Genomic DNA, 19,966 nt, shown 5'->3' with positions numbered 1-19,966 from the left:
GGGCATAATACTGCAGGTTAATTTTAATATTGCAGATTAAGGAGGGAAGGAAATCAGGGCAGGGATTGGGGTGGGAGGAGTGAACTAACACATGCTGAGCACCATCCGTGCACCGGGTGTTTTGCTGGGCTCTCTGGGCACACTACCCATCCAGCCTAACCCAGGAATGCCCCTTTGACAGCGACCCATGCAGTCCTCACCACAACCCTGTGAGTTTGTTGCAAAAACACTCATTTTACAGGCCAAGGCTCCTGGCTCTCCGCCTAGGCCCTTCCCAGAATGCTCCATCACTTCTGTCCCACTGAGTTACACCCTCTGCCTTTGCACTCAATCCCATTCATTCAGCAAATTGCTGTCCATCACCTATGGTTCGAGGCCTTGGAAATGCAACAGGGAATAAAATATAAAAAGATCTGGACTTCATGGAGTTTACAATTAAGTGGAGGGAACAGGTCAGAGACAAACACATAATGTTGGATAGTATGAAGGGCAGAGAATGACTGAAGATATTACATTAGACTGGTGGTCAGGGAAGGTCTCCTGGAGGAGGTGACCTGGACTTCAGTGAAAGCTTCCATGGGCCTGAGTGAAAGGGAGGCAGGGCTGGAACAAGAGAATCCTGGGTGGAGTGAAGAGCCACAGAGAGCCTGAAGTGGAAATGAACTTGACAAGTGTGAGGAACAGCAGGGAGCCCGTGTGGCCAGAGCAGAGCAGGTGTGGAAGGAACCGAGGTCGGACAGCTCACAGGAGCCATACCTGCCCCTTTCTTGTCCTCACTTCCTTCTTCTTCCCGAGGGCCCTGCCAGGAATGTTGAAAGGTAACTAAGCTCAAAGGATCTTAGGGATCTTGGATCCAAACCTTCCATCTTATTGATGACAAAACAGAGTCCCAAAGGGTCTGGTGGCTCTTCCAGAGCCACAAGACTGTTTGATGCAAAGCTGGGGAGGGAGCCAAGCTCTGCACCCCAGGCCCACACTGTCTCACCCAGACTGGTGGAGCTGGGATCAGGAAACCTAAGGCTTGGAACCAATCAAAGTCCTTGTCACACACGTGAAAAAACTGAGTCCCAAGGCCAGGTGGCTACATGTGCATGAAGAAGGTAAGGGCTCAGGGTGGGCAGAGGAGCTGCAGACTCGTGTTGGTGCTCACCTAGGTGGGCATTTGCACAAGCCAGGCTTCCTCTGGGACCAACACCCACAGCAATCAACCATCATACTTTTCTAACGTACTTAAGGAGCTGTGATGTCTGCAACCCACCACTGGTTGCAGCCTCCCTGGAGCCTTCTGGCCAGGGCCAGCTGAACTGGATCCTGCCAGGAGGGAAGGTGATTCTGACCCATGTGGACTGCCATGGGTTCCAGGAGTTCCAGCCAACTCCTCTGTGTAACCTCCAGTGGGCCATCTCCCACCACAGGCCTCAAGTCCCTAGCTGTCAAACAGTGCTGTAGGGCTTGGGAACAGCATCAGAGGAGATGCCCTGGGTGGGGGGTTCTTCCCCAGTGCAAACACCACACAAGCTGGCATCCTCCAGAATCCTGGGAGGCAGTGGTAGTACAGACAGAGGCAACACAAGTCAACTTTCAACATGGCACATAGTAGGTACTCCATAGACACTGTGCTGGGAAGCAAGGGAGTTGAGCTTTAGTTCTTTTGCTCTGTGATCTCCATGAGCCAAACCCTCTCTACAGGCCTCAGTCTCCATACTAGCAAAGAGTACAAGTATGAACCAGCATACAGCAAGAAGCATTCAGACTTGTGACCTCCACGAGGCCACCTCCTCTTGCCCTGGATGCCTGGGGAGAAGAAATGAGAGCAGGGAGTGGGGCTGGAATCTTGGGAAAGTACTAGAGGCACAGAAGACTCTTCCTGGGGCCAAACTCCCTTGTTTTCCAACTGCTATCACGTTCATTGGCAACTAAACCTGGTCAGAAAGGACCCCACAGCCAAACTGACTCCCCAAACAAGGGGTTCAGCAGATTTTGTGGTTAAATTGCGGTGCAGAAGGCAAGTGTGGGGAGTGGGAAGATGATGGAGCATGGAATCAGGGACAGGAGATGTGACACCTGGCCAGGAAGCTTCCCCACTGTGGATTTCAATGACGCCATTATAACAGAAGGGTCCTGTCACTGCCCTAAGCATTCCTTGAGCACAGGAGCTACCTATCCACACTTCACCCCAGGGCCTGGTCATGCCCTGGAAGCTGCAAATGTTCCTTTTAGCTTGAAAAACCCTGTGCTTTCTGTCTCAGTCCAACAGAGAGGATGGTGGATGGTCCATCAGCTGAACACGCACTGGGTACTTACTTTCCTCCATGACAGCAGAGACCACCATTCCTAAGAAATGCCCAGCCCAGGACTCCCGTGATCTCACAGAGCTCTCTGCTCTATGTCCCCAACATGGCTGATTATCAAGGGAGGCTGGGGCAGTGGGGGTACGTGGAGGAGGCCAGAGCAGGCGGCCACCTCCCAGCCATTTGGAAATCGCCACTCGCAAGGCCGTGAGTCTCAGTGATGGGCTCTCATTTTATCATTACCCACGTCAGAAGAATGCATCTTGAGGAGGCAGTGCCGCACGAGTCAGCGCGGTAATCACTTACAGACCCAGAGGCCCAACTGCTGGCAGTGGAAGAAGATTTATTGTGGGGATGGATGGAAAACAAAGAACAGTTGTGCAAACTTTACGGAGCCACATTATGGGAAATGCCTTTCCCATTTCCCACTGGTAAATGTTCTGGATGCCGTTTCCAAAGGAGGACTGAGCTCTGGTACCCACCCAATCAGGTACAGACACTGTGCCCGGCTCACTGAGCTGAGCTGAGTTAGGCTGGCTCATGGTGCCCAGGCCTTGACTGGCAGCCAGACTCCACTCTCTGCTCTAGTGGACCCAGGGAAGAAAGCTCCTTCCTGGGCCTCTCTGTCCTCATCTGCCTACTGCTGTTCCCCCTCAGATGCTCCTGCAACATGAACAATATTCTAAATGGCAATGCTGATTGTGTCACTCTCCTGCTCAGCACCCTCCCACCACTCAGGGTAGAGTCCAAGCTCTTCATACAGGACTTCAAGATCTTGTAGGGCCAACTTCAGCTACCATTTCTGCTCCCAGCCCCCATGCACAGAACACACTTCAAATACAAGAGGCTACCTATGTTCCCCCCAAGGGTCAGGACCGTCACATCTTTTGTGTGGCTGCTCCCTTTCCATGAAATGCCTTCTCTCATGATCTGCATCTGGGAGGCCCCCACTCTCCCTCCAAAGCCTAGCTCTCATGACCTCCTGGGGGATGATTTTCCCTCCTCTGTGTCTCTGCAGCATTTGGTTAATGCACTCAGCACTGGACCATTCCTCATTTGATGCTGCACCCACTGCTCCTAGCATCTAACCTGGCACCGTAAATTGAAAGCCACTCAGTCGTGTCTGACAGTTTGCGACCCCATGGACTATATAGTCCATGGAATTTTCCAGGCCAGGAATACTGGAGTGGGTAGCCTTTCCCTTCTCCAGGGAATCTTCCCAACCCAGGGATCGAACCCAGGTCTTAGGCATTGCAGGCAGATTCTTTACCAGCTGAGCCACAAGGGAAGCCCTGGTGCAGTGAGGGCATCAATAAAACTTGTGTTGAGAAGCTAGCAGTGGTGTGGGGCAGCGAGGAGGCAGGGGGAGAGACAACACAGCTGAGCCCAAGGCACCCTCCCGACAGAGGAAAATAGGTAAGCTGAGTGTCCTGGGTCATGGAGGTGACTGAGGCTACAGAGGGGGGTGTGGCTCATCACTCACTTAACAGATGAGGTCCATCACTGTAGCAGGCCAAGTGAGGCGCAGGAGGCCGGCTCAGATAACCCATCTGCCATCAGTGGAGACAGAGCCTATTAATGCTCAATCATGAAGTTTAACATTTCCAGGATGTCCCTCTTAGAAAACATGTTCTGGACACTTTCTTCAAGTCACTGTTGATTCTATCTGACTTTCTCATGCCAATAAGAGAATCATTTCAATTCCACTTACATTAAATTCAAACGCTTTTTCTCTTTTTATTATTTTAAATTCAATTCAGAGGGCTGTGTTTTTTTATCCTTAATTTTTTTCATATTCCATAAAGCAGTGCTGACTTCACAAAACTTGGCCAGTGTTCCTATACCCTCCGGTCCGGTGCTCCCAGGAATTCTCATCTCTCTGAGAGCTCGGGTTTGATGACTCAAAAAAAAAAAAAAAAAGAATAACAAGAGCTCCTGTTCTCAAGCATGAAGCATGGAGTATTTTGCCAGGAGGCATGAGGTAAGCGCTCCATACACATGATCTCATTTAATTCTCACAACACTCTCCCTTTTACACAGACAGGAAACTGAGGCTCAGAGAGGCCATGTGACTTGTTTGAGGTCTCACTGTTGGTTAAGGGGCAGAATGGGGATTTGAACCCCAACAGTTATCGTCTATGTTTAGCCATTGGTCCTTCCTGACTCACCAACTCCTGACTCAGACTTCAAATAAGATGGGGGGCGGGGAGGCGGGGATGGAGATGAGGGAGGGCTGGGGATGGGGGAGTGCACGGGGGTAGCAGTGGTGGGGGACAGACGTGGAAAGGAGAGGGGTGGGCATGGAGGGCTGTGGAGCAGAGGAGGAGGAGGGCAGAACTTCACACAGAGGCCTAAAGGCACTGAATCTGGGAAGCATGCGGCCAACGGGCTCTGTGTGGTTGGAGAACCCAGCTGGAAGGGACAGGCCTAGGAGGGTGGCTGTGTACTCCGGGCCTGGTTGTGGGCAGGAGCACTGGTCTGGGAGTTGGGGACTCAACTTGATACCCTCTGCAGGGCCCTCTGCAGTTTTCAAAGCATAAGCCTCCACTCCTCAGAGACTCTTCTGGGTGAGCATCACAAGTCCCATTTTACAGATGCATTAGTGGAGGCTCAGGAGTGAAGTGCCTTGTCCAAGTTTGCACAGTCAGTAAGCAGCAGAGCGGGATGAGTCTCCTTTCTCTCCTCTTTTCCAGGCAAGTCTTTTCCATCTGTGGCCTCAGTTTCCCCCTGTATACAGTGATGAGTGGAACCCCTCAGGGCTCTGAGTTGTTCCCAAGGCTAGAGTTTCCAGAAAGCCTCTCCTTACGAAGGCCCCTGAGTTTAAGTTTTAAAAACTGGGGAAGAGAGGAAGGCATCCAGTGTAAGCCAAGATCTACAGAACTGGAAACTTAAGAGGGGAAAGGGCAGGAGCATCTGCTGAGCTCCAAGAAACACAGAATGCCAGGCATTAATCCCATTTCACAGATCAGGAAACTGAGGCTCAGCATAGCCAAGTGACCCATCCAAAGCCACATCCACGCCCAAGCTGGAACTTAAGACAGCCTCTTCTGTTCCTCTGGGGACACTCAGGACTGCATGACCGCTGTGCATTTTAGACCCTCCCTCTTTTCGTATCCTAATGCAAACTGCCCAGAGCAGTCGGATCACGTGCTGTGCTTACTGTGTGACAGGCACTGCACAAGCATCTTGTGTACAGTCCCTCATTGAAGCCTCACAACAGTCCTATTCTCTACACTTTACAGGTAAGAAAACAGGCTCACAAAAGTCAAGTTAAATGCACACAATCACAGGCTGATAGGTAGCAAAGCCAGGTTTAAAATTAAGGCTTTCCTACAGGAGAATTTCAAGCATCAGATTAGGAGTGGCTGTGACCATCTTTAAGGTCCCTCCAATCTTGCATCTTTATAGGAAACTGCTCTGGAGGACAGTGTCCAGGCAACTTCACACAGCTTCGGAGCACAGAGGTGAGATGACCACCCCAGCAAAGCCTTGGGAATAGGCTCAGCATCTCTGCCTCCAAGGCCAGGCCAGGTGCCAAAGAGATACTCACACCAGGAGCACCGTTATAAATGGGGCAATGCCTGCTGGGAGAACAGGAGGCAAAGAGAGAAGGGGAGCTGAGGAGGGGACACTGGACTGGGTTGTGCAGGATGGTGAGGAGTTTGCTGGGCTTCCCAGGCAGCACTAGTGGTAAAGAACCTGCCTGCCAATGCAGGAGACGTAAGAGATATGGGTTCAATCCCTGGGTTGAGAGGATCCCCTGAAGGAGGGCATGGCAACCCACTCCAGTATACTTGCCTAGAGACTCCCAAGGACAGAGAAGCCTGGCGGGCTACAGCCCACAGGGTGGCAAAGAGTCGGACACAACTGAAGCAACTTAGCCAGGCACGCACAGGCTGGAAAAGGTATCCCATACAGAAGTACCAGCAAAAGCCAAGACCCAAAGGATGGACCTCAGTAAGGGCTGTTAATAAGTGCACAGTGCTAACTTGAGGACTGCATTTGCTCAGAAAGTTTTCCCTACCCAGACCCCTCTCATTCCCCACCCTCAGGACAAGGCAAGGCTCAGGCACATTTCCAAAGTGGGTGGGTTTGGTGACCAGACCTGGCTGGACCAGCTTGGCCTCTATGGGCTCACGTACAGCAGGCTCCTCCAGAGCAAGCGGTTTAAACCATGCTTAATTTTACAGACTTTTAATCTCACCAGAAACCCCAGCCTCCAGAAAGGGAGACTGTTTTCAGGTGACAATGATTTTTACCATGGTGAAATGTCTTATTCTTCATCCCATGAGTGTTCTCTAATACAGAACAAAAGACCCATCACGTTGGCCGGGCAGGGACCTGCAGGCTCTTAAGATGATGGGCCAAGGCTTAGGAAAACTAGTTAAACGCAGGTGTCTATCTGCTTCCCTGCTCCATCAAGGCTCCGCGGGGCCAGGTTGACTCTGATTCCCTTCTGTAAACCCACTGCCCACCAGGGCCTGGCACATGGAGGGGCACTCAATATCAGCTTGCTGAGTGAGTTTCAGATCCGAATGTTTTCCCAACATGCGTAAACAGATGACGATTCTCTGCTTGGGAAATGGCTCGGGGTCATGGCTAGTGCACAGTCTCTGGAGTCAGGTTGAGACCTGGATTCAAATTTGATCCCACGATGCAGCTGGGACCTGAACTTGGGCATGAACTGGACTAGCCTTTCCGCATCTGTAAAATGGGGATAATTCTAGTCTCCAGGAATGTTCTGAGGGCTGAGACCACGCATGTATGGAAGCCCTAAATACTGAAAAATCAGCCAGTGAGTATTTCAATAATGTTCCCATCCTGCCTTGACTGACTCCGACAAGCAGCCAGGCTGAACACTGCAGCTCCTGGCTCTTCTCCCACCCTCACTCGTCCAGCAGTTAAGACCACAGGATTAAAGGGTAGAATCCTTCCCCTGGTGCTAGAAGTCTCGCATCACATCACCTTCATCTCTAGACTCCTGACTCCTGGCACACAGGAGAGGTGTCCCTCCAGCAAAGCAAGTGTTTCAGGGGGTGAATTTTCCTTCATTGGAGGGTCACTTTCCCAACTTCTGGTGACCAGTCGCATCAGGAAGCCCCCTGCCCACTGAAGTTGCCCCATCTGCTGTGCGATCCTGGATCCCCACTCTCTCAGGGCCTGTCTTCCCCATGCCCTCTATCTACATGATGAGGATGGATTGGTAAAGCTGCCTGCTCAGTCATTTCAAACTCCTGGATAATTCCCTGGGATGAGCCGGAGATGCTGAGATGAGTCAGGGCTGTCAGCTGGCCAGGAATGTGGCCCCCCACCGGGCTGGTCTCAGGACACTGGGGGGCGGGGACAGATGCTCTGGACCCCACATGCTGTGATATGAGCAGCACTGAGGATTCTACTCTGCTGAAGGGAGAGTCTGAGCAAAGGTGGTAGCCTATGGAATGGTCCAGGCAGCTGCACCAGGTGATACAGAGCAGATACCTTGCGTCTTTGAGCTGACATTACCTTAGCGAGGGCAAGGTAATCCATAGTTGGACATAGCTTGTCTCGGAATAAACTAGGTCTCTCCTTCCTCAGGACTGCCTATGAGGTATGATCCCGGACCCCCAGTCAAGCCTCTTTCTCATGTACATCCCTGGTCCCAGGTCCGACAACATTGAGGACAGTCTGGAGGGGGCAAGGGATGAGGACCAATGGTCAGTGTGGCTGCAGCTGCCAGAGGAACCCAGGCAGGATGTAAGTCTAGACTCGAGGCTCCAGCTGTGCATCAGGACTGGGAGGGCAGGGACCACAGCCTCCTCCCTGTGGTTCTGCCCCAGCTCCCCCTTCTAACTCCAGTCACCCTGAGCAGCCATCTGTCTGGCACCGAGCAGAGGCTCTCTGTCACTGGCAGACACCTGGCCACAAGGCCACCAGCACATGTGACAGTCCTGCCCACCCCACCAACAATGGAGGCTGCCCATTCAGCCGACCTCCAGTCCGGGCTCCACTCCTGCCTGGCTCTTTTGAGCCTCAGGTTCCTCATTGGTAAAATAGCCATCACTGACCCGTCCTAACTCCTAGGGCTACTGTATGAATCTCTTCAGATGCTCTGTGTGAAGAGTATGCCTGAGGAAGATGAGAATTAACTAAGCACTTCCCTATGTCACCTCTTTCAATCCTAATAGCAACAGCCCTAAAAGGTAGGTATTATTATCACTCCATTTTACAATTGACTATGATTCAGAGAGGTTAAGTCACCTGCCTAAGGTCACATAGCTGGTAAGCAGCAGGGCCCCAGGTCAGCATGACTCTAGATTTGTGCTTTCACCTGCCTTTCACACCTTCCATGCTGTGCTCACAGCTTTGGTCAAGCTCTTCACAAAAGTCAGGAATTGTCATGATTATTTCATAAAACCTAAGGTTATGAGAGATTCTCCTCGTTCACTTCTGCCTGTCTTTTTCTCAACGTGGAAAAAAGCAAACTCATAGTCTGCTAATTTCTGCAGTCTCAGACAATCAGAATTCCAACCGTCTGGGAGAGCCAATCTAAGAAAGCAAGAAATTAATCTTTTCAAAGTTAACGTCTTGGAGGCGTCGCGTCAGTATTTGGGTTGGACGTAACCTTGCTATCGTAACACAGATGAAACCCCAAATTTAATAAGGCTAAGACAACTCTGACAACGTAAGAAACATAACAGGATATTGCAAAGAGATTAGGGAGCTTCCTCTGGACGGCGCGGATGGGCCGCGGAGAGGGCAGAGTGGGGGGCGGGTGGTGCGCCCAGGGAAGGAGGGTGCACGGCGGCGAGGCGAGTCCCCGGTCTCTGGCTGGGCCTGAGGATGAACGGCCTGGGCAGAGGGGAGCTAGGCTCCTCCAGGCACCTCCAGGCCCGCCTGGTGCGGGAGCAGAGGCTCTGCAGGCTAAATGTGAACCAGCTGCAAGGACGAGGACGGGAGTGTTACAGTTGGACAGGGCGGGGAAGGCTTACCTCATGAAAGAACTGTGGAAACGGCTGCTGGAAAGATAATAAAAGGATTAACTGCTATTTTAGTGGGCCATTTACTCTTCAATCAAAGTGTCTCATCTATTTCCTGTTCTCTGGAGGCTCCGGGTCCAAAATTCCTTTGTCTATTACAGCACATGGTAGCAGAGGCCTGTCATGGGAAATTAATAATTTTACAGGGAAGGGAGATTTTATTGATCTGGGTGCGGGCTAGAGCCTGCCCCTTCCCCTGGGTTACCTACTGCACCGGTCTCTCTGGAAGAGGCAGCACGCCCACAGCACGCAGGGTAGAGCTGAGAGATTCTGCTACCATCTTCAGAGGATGGCACCCGGCAGGGCCAGCCCTGGCCCTGGACCCAGGACCCCAGAGAACAATCAGTTTAACAGGGGAAGATGCACACAAACAGGAGCATCACAGTTCAGAAAGATGAGAATTCAACTTCCACTCCCATGGTTACTAGCTGTGTAACCTTGAAAGTGAACTGAAAGTCACTGGGTGGTGTCCAGCTCTTTGTGACTCCATAGACTGCAGTCCATGGGATTCTCCAGGCCAGAATACTGGAGTGGGTAGTCTTTCCGCTTCTCCAGGGGATCTTCCCAACCCAGAGATCAAACCCAGATCTCCCTCATTGCCAAGCAGATTCTTTACCGGCTGAGCCACAAGGGGCAAGTTATTTTCATCATTTTTATTGGTATTACTAGCAAGATTATTAGCCTCTATTATTGTTGTCATTATGGTTTGTCTCTAACTGTGGGACCTGGGGCAAATTATACAATCTCTTTGAGCCTCAGTTTCCTCATCTTTAAAATGGGGATAAATAGTACCTGCTCCATAGGGTTGTTGTGAAGACCATAGGGAGCATGAGGACCACAGGCTTAGAAGAACTCCTGCACACAGTCAGCACTCAGGAGCTGGGCTTGCTGGTCTTACTACCATAATCCTAAACCCCCTAAGAGGTTATACGAAGTGTTCTCACAGCAGCAGGTGGAAGGCCAGCTAGGCCCTATGGAACTTCCACTTCTTCATCTGCAAAAGTCCTTGGCAACCCCAGGTAAATATAGACATAGCTTGAACATCACCTGCTCCATGAAGCCTGTTTAGGTTTCTCCTCCCTGGGTGGATGCAGACTCCATCTCAGAGCCTGTCACTCACCTCCCTCCCATCAACTCTACATGGGAGCCCAAGAAAAGTGTCATGCCAGGATTCAAGTCCGGCGGCCAAGGGCCTTTCAGGTACCAGTGAGGTCACCCCCAGAGAGAAGATGTGAAAGAGAACTGCAGCTCAGTGGCTGTCAACTGCAGGATCTCGGAGAGAGACGGGGACCGTGTGTGGTCCAGGACCCCTGCCTTGTGATGTTCTCTGGACAACTTCTTCCGGAAAGGGGCATGCCCTCTTAGAAGTCACGTGTCACAACACCCCAAATGAACAGGGGCATCACCAGGAATCAGCCTGGCCACCAGCTCTCCCTGCAGCACACTCTCAGCCCAAAGACACACAATACAGTCCACTTCTCAGCCTGCTCATTCCAGCCCCTCCCCATGATCCCAGCATGCCAACCACCCTACTTTCACTTTTTGGCAGAGGCTGTCCCCTGCCCCTCACCTGTCTACAGAGTGAATTCCTTCTCATCCTCAAGATATAACCTCTTTGAAGTTGCATAAGCTGGTCCAGTGGGTGTTCAAGTCACAAGCAGACGGGCCCCAGGGGCGAACAGCTGGTCCCAGGAGGATGGAGTTTATGCTGCTGGTTGTCAATGCTCTTCGCCCCCTCCCTGGCCCTGCAAATGCTGCCCGGCGCTTTGAGCAAGAACAGAGAGAGGTCCACCTCTCCCCTAGTTGCACCTCTTCCCAGACTGAGTTCTCCATGAGGCAGGAGAGGGCCCGGAGACAGTGAGTGCATACAAGTGTTGGAAGAACTCAACTTTGGCTATGACGCTGGCCCTATAGATGAGGCACACTGCTTCCTTCCTCTGCCTCTTCCAAGCCCCAATAGTTGGGAAAACAGAGCTGGGACTTGGTACCTCCATTGGCCCTTCCACTCCCAGGCAGGCACCTGTCCTGGTGAGCCGGCGCGGCCTTGGGGGTGGCTTGACTAAAGATATCAGAGACTAAGATGACATTCCTAACCTGATACAGATTTCCACCACAGTGAGAGCAGCATGTGAAGATGACCAGTCAGAAGGGCTGGAGGCCTCAGTGCCTACAGTGTGTTACAGTGTGTGTGTGTGTGTGTGTGTGTGTGTGTCTGCAAGCCGAGGCATGTCCCTGGAAACCTTAGTCTCCACCTCAGCCAGAACACCGCAGGTGCTATCCAGGGCCTTACCTGCTAACCGGAGGTCTCACCCCAAAGCCTGCCCTGGGCACCCACAGCTCTCAAGCCTGATGCCTATGAGGACCCGGTGCGCTGTAGACAAAATCAAGCCTGTGACTCCGAGTGAAGAGCCAGAGCCGGGGCAAGCATATTCCCCATGACTCACCTGGCCATCAGCAGGTGGGACACTGAGCATTTGTGTGTAAGAGAGAAGGCTGGCTGAGCTGCTTTGACCCCAGATCACATGTGTCGCCACCTGAACAGGTGCGCGTTGACACCAGACCATAGAGGGTGGAGAAGAGGGTCCCTGTGAGTCCGAGGAGCCCTCTGCCAAGGTCCCCAGTGAATGGGGCACTGACCACTGTGACCAGTGGCCACATCTACAGGATTGGTCCTTCCCTCTTCAAGCAAGGTGACCCCGGCCAGACCCCAGGGGAGGCGCCCAGGCAGAGCTCTCCCAGGGCAGTGAGCTGGGTGCAGCACTGTGGGGGCAAACCCGGAGGCCGTGGCAACTCACCATGCACTTGTTGGGCTTCTCACCCGAGTGCACCCTCATGTGGATGAGCAGCTTGTAGCGGGCGTTGAAGGGCTTGTAGCGACGCACGCAGCCTGCCCAGAAGCAGGTGAAGTCCTCGCCCTTGCGCTGGTCGATGTGGCTCTTCTCGATGTGCCGCACCAGCTCCTCCTGCTGCTCGTAGGCTGCGCAGCAGTCCACCCAACGGCACGCCTGCCGCCCAGCCAGCCCCCTGCCCGCCAGGCCCAGCCCCAGGCCTCCAAGGCCCGGGCCAGGAGGCAGCTGAGACAGGGGGTAGGGGGGCGGCAGGCCCTGCTGGTGAGGCCCGAAGAGCTCTGAGAACTCGTCCGCAGGCTCCTGCTTCAGGAAGCCGGCCTTCCGGCAGGCTTCAAGCCGCAAACTGCCCTCGTTGCTCTCGGTGGACGCAGAGCTGGGCCGGGCCCGCTTGGGAGGGCCCCCCGTGTCTCCCGGCAGAGGGGGGCTCCGGAGTCCGTTGACACAGGTAACCAGGGCTGTCTGGGAGGAGCGGATGATGGAGGTGATGTCGGAGGCAGCGCAGGGCGAGACGGAGACCGAGGAGGTGGGGGGCAGCCCCAAGAGGCAGCAGCGCTTCAGGCCCCCCTCGGGGAGGTGGGCCTCAGGCGGGGGTCCCAGGCCCGAGCTGGGTTCGCTGCCCAGAAGGTAGCAGGAAGGTGCGGGGTTGGCAAGGCCTCGGCCCGGGAGGTCCAGGTCTGTGTGCAGGCCTGTGGCCGATGGGGCGCGGCAGTGGGCGGATGGGGGTGCGCGAGCTTCCGTCATGGCCCGGTAGTCAGGCAGGGATTCCTGCTTGATGTGCTGTGTGGCTGGGAGGCCACCATTCACATAGGTGGCCTGGGGCCTGGGGGACCTGGAAGACAGTGCAGAGGGGTCATGAGAGGGTGGGCACTCCACAGTGGGGGGCCAGGCAGGGGACAGCGGGGAGCCTGAGGACGGAGGGAGGCAGAGAAGCCCAGAGCAGGGGAGGAAGGCTGACAGCTGGCAGCAGAGAGATGAGGACTGGTGGTCCAGTGAGCAGGAAAGAGTATGGAGCAAGAAGGGGAGAGAGAAGAGGAGGGGGCTGGGGAGATGTTCAGGAGAGGCAGGAGGTCTGAAAACATGGATGTGTGGAGGAAGATGCCAGTAAGGCGTGCATTTTATCCTTTTATTATATCCAGACTACCCTCTCCAGACCGAGCGCCATCTGTCCTGCCTCTGAGGCCTCCCTGGGTCTGCCCTGTCCCCCTGCCCATGACCTTTTAGTGAGTTCTGGAGGAAGAAGGCCGAGAATGGTTGGCTGAGGGACACCAGGTCCAATCGGTTTTAAATGCTGCTTACTTGTCCCTTAAATCTCTCTTAATTCTTGTAAGCATTCTTAATTTCTAAAAATGTGATGCTCTGCCCCCAAGCAATCTGCTTTTCCACTGTGAACATCAGTGGGTAGGGGTTTGAATCACAGTCACAGTGAGGGGGTCATCCCAGGAAAAACAGAAGAAAACTTTCTTTGGGGGGAATGTTCCAGAATGTCAAGCCAGTGAGTGCACGAAATGCCACTCTGGGGAGAAGCTGTGGGAAGGCAGGCCAAGTGGGACAGTGGGAAATCTAGGTTAACTTCTCTTAACCCTCAGGTCTCTCTCTTTTTTTAAAAAAAAAATTATTTATTGATTTATTTGGCCACGTTGAGTCTTTTTTTTTTAAGCATGCACACACATGATCTTTTTTTTTTCTTTTAGCTCATTTAATTTCTTTTTTTTTTTTTCATTTATTTTTATTAGTTGAAGGCTAATTACTTCACAACATTGCAGTGGGTTTTGTCATACTGCATTGAATCTTAATAGTAGCATGCAGGATCTTCTATCTTCATGGCGGCATGGCAGGATCTAATTTCCTGACCAGGGATCGAACCTGGGTCTCCTGCATTTTAGGAGCATGGAGTGTTAGCCACAGGACCACTAGGGAACTCCCAACCCTCAGGTCTCAGGTTGAGACCTGGGGCCAGGCTCAGCCACACCTCGCTGTGCAGACCTTGGCAAGATGCTCTGGGCCTCTCCCTGCACCCCGACATTGAATGGCTCTCCTGGGGGTGAGGATGATGATGGGCAGGGCCCAGCTGGTCAAGATGCTGTCATCATCACACAGTACACGCCTTCCTAGAGAGGGCCTCTCCCAAATGCAGGACAAGTTTGTGCAGAGAGAGGTGTCAGGGCCTGCCGGTCATCAGAGGATTCTGAGAAGGGGAGACACCACCAAAGTGACACTGGACTCAGGACCAGAGAAGCCCCAGCAGCTGGCTGGGCAGAATAAGGGGCCTCCTGACGTGTCCAAAGCCTGACCCCACACGCCCTTTACCTTTCCCCAGCCAAGCCTCAGTTTCCTCACCCGTGAAAGGGTGCTGCCAGGATCAAGGGAGGAAGCAGGTGCTGTGACAGCCCTCTGGGAAGGGGACGGCAGGGTGAAGGGGGCCACCAGCATGGCCATTATTACCGCCATCGTCCTGGGGCTCTTTGGAGCCAGTGGTGGTGGGGTCATCACCTGTCCATCTGTTGCCCAACGTGGCTCGGCAGCCCCATCCTCTCCCTCCCGGAGTCCCTGAAGCTCTGGCATCCTCAGCTCCAGCCTTGAGGTGGTGGAGCGGACACAGGACAGGAGAGAAGGAAAGTCAGAGCCTGGAGCCCTCAGACACCACTGGCTCCAACACCATTGCTACCAAGAGGGCCGGGGACTCACAGCAGCCACAAGCAGCAAACCAGTGACAGGGCTGGGACCAGAGCCTAGGCTCCCCTTCCCTCCCAGTGTGCAGACTTCCCATGTGCAGAACCTAACCTGGAGTGCTCCCTGGATGGGAGGCTGGGGAAAGGGCTCTTCTGTTCGGTTCTCAATTACACTTGAACAAGTCTCTGCCCCACTCACCAGAGGCCTCTCTTCCTTCCCAGGAACTCTGCTGTCCAGAGCATGGTCACCAGGTGGAATCAGAGGGAGCAAACACATACCCCCAATCTCTAGGGCTGGGGACTCTGGGCCCACCAATGCCAGCAGAAAGCTCTGAGTAGCTTAAAGATCGGATCTGAAGTTGTGACTTTGTGGAGCTTAAAAAAAATAGTGCTCTTGGCGTGGTCATGATCCTGGGTCTGGCGAAGGTGGGCATGGGTGGGGAAGGGCAGCCAGATGAGCATCTGTTTGGAGCAATTGCTTTAAAAACAGACCGTTTATAAAATCAATGCCAGTAGGAATTTGCTGTGTGATGCAGGGAGCCCAACCTGGTGCTCTGTGATAGCCTCGAGGGGTGAGATGGGGTGGGAGGTGGAAGGGAGGTTCAAGAGGGAGTGGACATAGGTATGCCTACGACTGATTCATGTTGATGTATGGCAGAAACCAACACAGCATTGTAAAACAACTATCCTCCAATTAAAAATAAATAAAGTAAAAAATAATAAAGCCAGGGTAAAGCAACCAACACGAGAAGAGAAGAGCTGTGTTGTTCTGTGACTGAGTTACCTGAATTTGTGGTTTAGTTGCTAAGTCATGCCTGAATCTTTTGAGAGCCCATGGGCTATGGCCCGCCAGGCTCCTCTGTCCACGGGATTCTCCAGGCAAGAACAGTGGAGTGAGTTGCCATGCCCTCCTCCAGGGGATCGTCCCAACGCAGGGATCAACCCACATCTCCAGCACAGCAGGTGGATTCTTGACCACTGAGCCACTAGGGAAGCTAGCTACCTGAATAAGCAACAGCAAAACCTTGACTGGCATCAGGCAGGGAAGGGTCAGCTCAGGCCCCAGGGTCTCCTGGCTCTGAATGCCAGCTAAGGCAGCCCCTCTCCTCGCCCTTGCTGTGCCTGTGAGGCCAGGCAGCCGTTCTGGCCCTGCTCTGCTGCTGAGTCCTGTCACCCCAGGCAATTCCCATCGCAATCTCTAGAAACTGTGAGCACAGGTCCCTAGAAAGAAGGAACAACTCCAGCCACTTTCCCAGGGGCCGTCTCATGAACCCCAACAATACAATGATGCACGTATCTGCTGAAGGCATGGCCAAATTCTTCAAGGGAGACACTACCATCTATTTGACTTAGGAATGAAGCAATGTGGCCAGCCCTCAGAGGCAGGCAGTGAGAGCAGGAATTTGAACCTGATCTGTTTGAATTAGAGGGAGCAGCATGAATGGAGAGACCTCAAGACACAAGGCAATCCAGTGGGAGGGAGAAGGCACAGGATGCAACTAGGTGTGGGATGGGGCCTGGAGGCTCTTTTTCTTCAGGAAAATGAGGACGTTTGGAAGAGCCAGATCAGCAGCAGAAGCAGTCGCGATTCAGACTGATGCTGGTGTAGGGTCCTGGGTACAGGCTCTGCGGTGCTCTGACAAATGACATCCAAAATAACAAATGATGTTTCTGATCATCTCTACCAAAAAAAAAAGGGAGGGAAGAATTCTACTTCCTAAGTTTTGACTAGGTTAGTATAGCTTCTTCCCTAAGATAGAAGGAATTTCACTGAGCAAACTAGATGCTGCCAGGGGAGCCTCAGTGAACAATGAAGCAGATGAATGCATTTGACTGTCGCTAAACAATGCACAGATCAAAGTCTAAAAGATGCTTGCTTACTCCTCATCAGGTACTTAAATGTGTCCCCTTAAAATTCATAGTTTGAAGACCTAACTCCCACTGTGACTGGATTTGGAGGTAGGGCCTTTAGGGAGATAATTAAGGTTAAATGTGGAAATAGGGCAAGGCCCTGATCCAACGGGACTGGAGCCCTTGTAAGAAGACAAGACACCAGAGGTGTACACACCAAGAAAAGACCCCATGAGGACACAGGGAAGCAAGAAGGCGGCCATCTGCAAGCCAAGGAGAGAGCCCTCAGGAGAAACCAAACCTGCAGACACCTTGTTCTTGGACCTCCAGAACGGTGAGGAAATAAATGTCTGTTCTCTAAGCCACCCAATCAGAAGGGTTTTGTTATGGCAGCTCAAGCAGACGAACCGTTGTTGTTCAGTTACTAAGTCACGTTCGTTCAACTCTTTGCAACCCCATGAACTATAGCACACCAGGCCTCACTGTCCCTCACCATCCCCCAGAGTTTGCTCAAACACATGTCCATTGAGTCAGTGATGCCATCCAACCATTTCATCCCCTGTTGCCTGCTTCTCCTCTTGCCCTCAACCTTTGCCAGCATCAAGGTCTTTTCCAGTGAGTCAGCTCTTCTCATCTGGTGGGAAATACTGGAGCTTCAGCTTCAGCATCAGTCGTTCCAATGAATATTCAAGACTGATTTCCTTTAGAATTGACTGATTCAATCCCCCTGCAGTCCAACGGACTCTCATGAGTCTCCTCTAGCACACAGTTTGAAAGCATCAGTTCTTCAGCGCTCAGCCATCTTTATGGTCCAATTCTCACATCTGTACATAACTACTGGAAAAACCATAGCTTTGACAATATGGACCTTTGTGAGCAAAGTGATGTCTCTGCTTTTTAATACACTGACTAGGTTTATCCTAACTTTCCTTCCAAGGAGCAAGTGTTTTTTAATTTCATGACTGCAGTCACTGTCTGCAGTGATTTTGAAACCCAAGAAAATAAAATCTGTCATTGCTTCCACTTCCCCCATCTATTTGCCATGAAGTGATGGGACTCGATGCCATGACCTTAGTTTTATGAATGTTGAGCTTTAAACCAGCTTTTTCACTCTCTTTCACTCTCATCAAGAGGCTCTTTAGTTCCTCTTCACTTTCTGCCATTTGGGTAGTATCATCTACTTATCTGAGGCTATTGATATTTCTCACAGTAATCTTGATTCCAGTTTGTGCTTCACCCAGCCAAGCATTTTGCATGATGTACCCTTCATAGAAGTTAAATAAGCAGGGTGACAATACACAGCCTTGATGTACTCCTTTCTCAACTTTGAACCAGTCTGTTGTTCTATGTCCAATTCTAACTGTTGCTTCTTGACCTGTATACAGGTTTCTCAGGAGACAGGTAAGGCTGTCTGGTATTCCCATCTCTAAGAATTTTCCACAGTTTGTTGTGATCCACACAGTTAAAGGCTTTCGTGCAGTCAATGAAACAGAAGTGGATGTTTTTCTGGAATTCCCTTGCTTTCTCTATGATCCAACAAATGTTGGCAATTTGATCTCTGGTTCCTCTGCCTTTTCTAAACCCAGCTTGTACATCTGGAAGTTCTCAGTTCATGTACTGCTGAAGCCTAGCTTGAAAGATTTTGAACATTATCTTGCTAGCATGTGAAATGAGTGCAATTGTGTGGTAGTTCGAACAGTCTTTAGCATTGCCTTTCTTTGGGGTTGGGATGAAAATCGACCTTTTTTTTATCCTGTGACCACTGATGAGTTTTCCAAATTTGCTGGCATATTGACTGAAGCACTTTAACAGGATCATCTCTTAGGGTTTTAAATAACTTAACTGGAATCCCATCACCTCCACTAGCTTTGTTCATAGTAATGCTTCCTAAGGCCTTCTTGACTTCACACTCCAGGATATCTGGCTATAGGTGAGTGACCACATCATCGTGGTTACCTGGGATATTAAGACCTTTTTTGTACAGTTTTTCTGCGTTTTCTTGCCACCTCTTCTTAACCTCTTCTACTTCTGCTGCATCCTTACTGTTTCTGTCCTTTTATTGTGCCCATCTTGGCATGAAATGTTTCCTTGGTCTCTCCAATTTTCTTGAAGAGCTCTCTAGTCTTTCCCATTCTATTGTTTTCCTCTATTTCTTTGCATTGCTCAGTTAAGAGGCTTTCTTAACTATAAGGCTTTCCCTGTTATTCTCTGGACTCTGTATTTAGTTGAATATTGAATATATCTTTCTTTTTCTCCCTTACCTTTACTTTGCTTCTTTTCTCAGCTATTTGTAAAGCCTCTCAAACAACCACTTTGCCTTCTTGCTTTTCTTTTTCTTTAGGATGGTTCTGGCCACTGCCTCCTATACAATGTTATAAACCTCCGTCCACAGTTCTTCTGGCACCCTGTCTACCAGACTAATCCTTCAAATCTATTCATAACCTCCACTGTATAATCATAAGGGATATGACTTAGGTCATACCTGGATAGTACAGTGTTTTTCCCTACTTTCTTCTATTCAAGCCTGAATTTTGTGATAAGGAGGTCTTGATCTGAGCCATAGTCAGTTTCAGGTCTTGTTTTTGCAGACTGTATGGAGCTTCTCCATACGGTGCAAAGAATATAATCAATCTAATTTCAGTATTCACCATCGGGTGATGTCCATGTGCAGAGCTGTCTCTTGTGTTGTTGGAAGAAAGTGTTTGCTATGACCAGTGTGTTCTCTTGACAAAACTCTGTTAGCCTTTGCCTGATTCGTTTTTTATTCCAAGGCCAAACTTGCCTGTTACCACAGGGAACTCTTGACTTCCTACTTTTGCATTCCAATACCCTATGATGAAAAGGTTATCTTTTTTTGTTGTCAGTTCTAGAAGGTCTTGTAGGTCTTCACAGGGTCAGTCATCTTCAGCTTTTTCGGCATTAGTTGTTGAGGCATGAACTTGTATTATTTGTATTACTTGATGTTGAATGGTTTGCCTTGGAAACAAAATGAGATCATTCTGTCATTTTTGAGATTGCATCCAAGTACTGCATTGTGGAACCTTTTGTTGTCTAGGAGAAGTACTCCACTTCTAAGGAATTCTTACCCACAGTAGTAGATGTAATGGTCATCTGAATTAAATTTGTCTGTTGTCATCCATTTTAGTTCACTGATTCCTAAGATACCAATGTTCACTCTCGCCACCTCCTACTTGGCTATGTTCAATTTACCTTGATTCATGGGTGTAACATTCCAAGTTCCGGGGCAGTACTGTTCTTTACAGCGTCAGACTTCACCTTCACTACTAGAC

General features: G+C 51.1%; 1 protein-coding gene across 1 annotated transcript in view; it reads right to left on the bottom strand.

Moving 5' to 3' along the window:
- GLIS1 (GLIS family zinc finger 1) overlaps nt 1–19,966 on the bottom strand; it is a 239,582-nt gene that overhangs the window by 71,995 nt on the left and 147,621 nt on the right. Inside the window, 1 exon segment of the mRNA XM_020871407.2 lies at nt 12,103–12,985. Within this exon segment, the coding sequence (XP_020727066.2) occupies nt 12,103–12,985 (883 nt within the window).

The sequence above is a fragment of the Odocoileus virginianus genome, chromosome 5 (genome assembly GCF_023699985.2).
Source record: "Odocoileus virginianus isolate 20LAN1187 ecotype Illinois chromosome 5, Ovbor_1.2, whole genome shotgun sequence".
Taxonomy (NCBI): Eukaryota; Metazoa; Chordata; class Mammalia; order Artiodactyla; family Cervidae; genus Odocoileus; species Odocoileus virginianus.
Note: the sequence above shows the minus strand (reverse complement) of the source record. Positions and strands in the feature narration are given on the sequence as shown.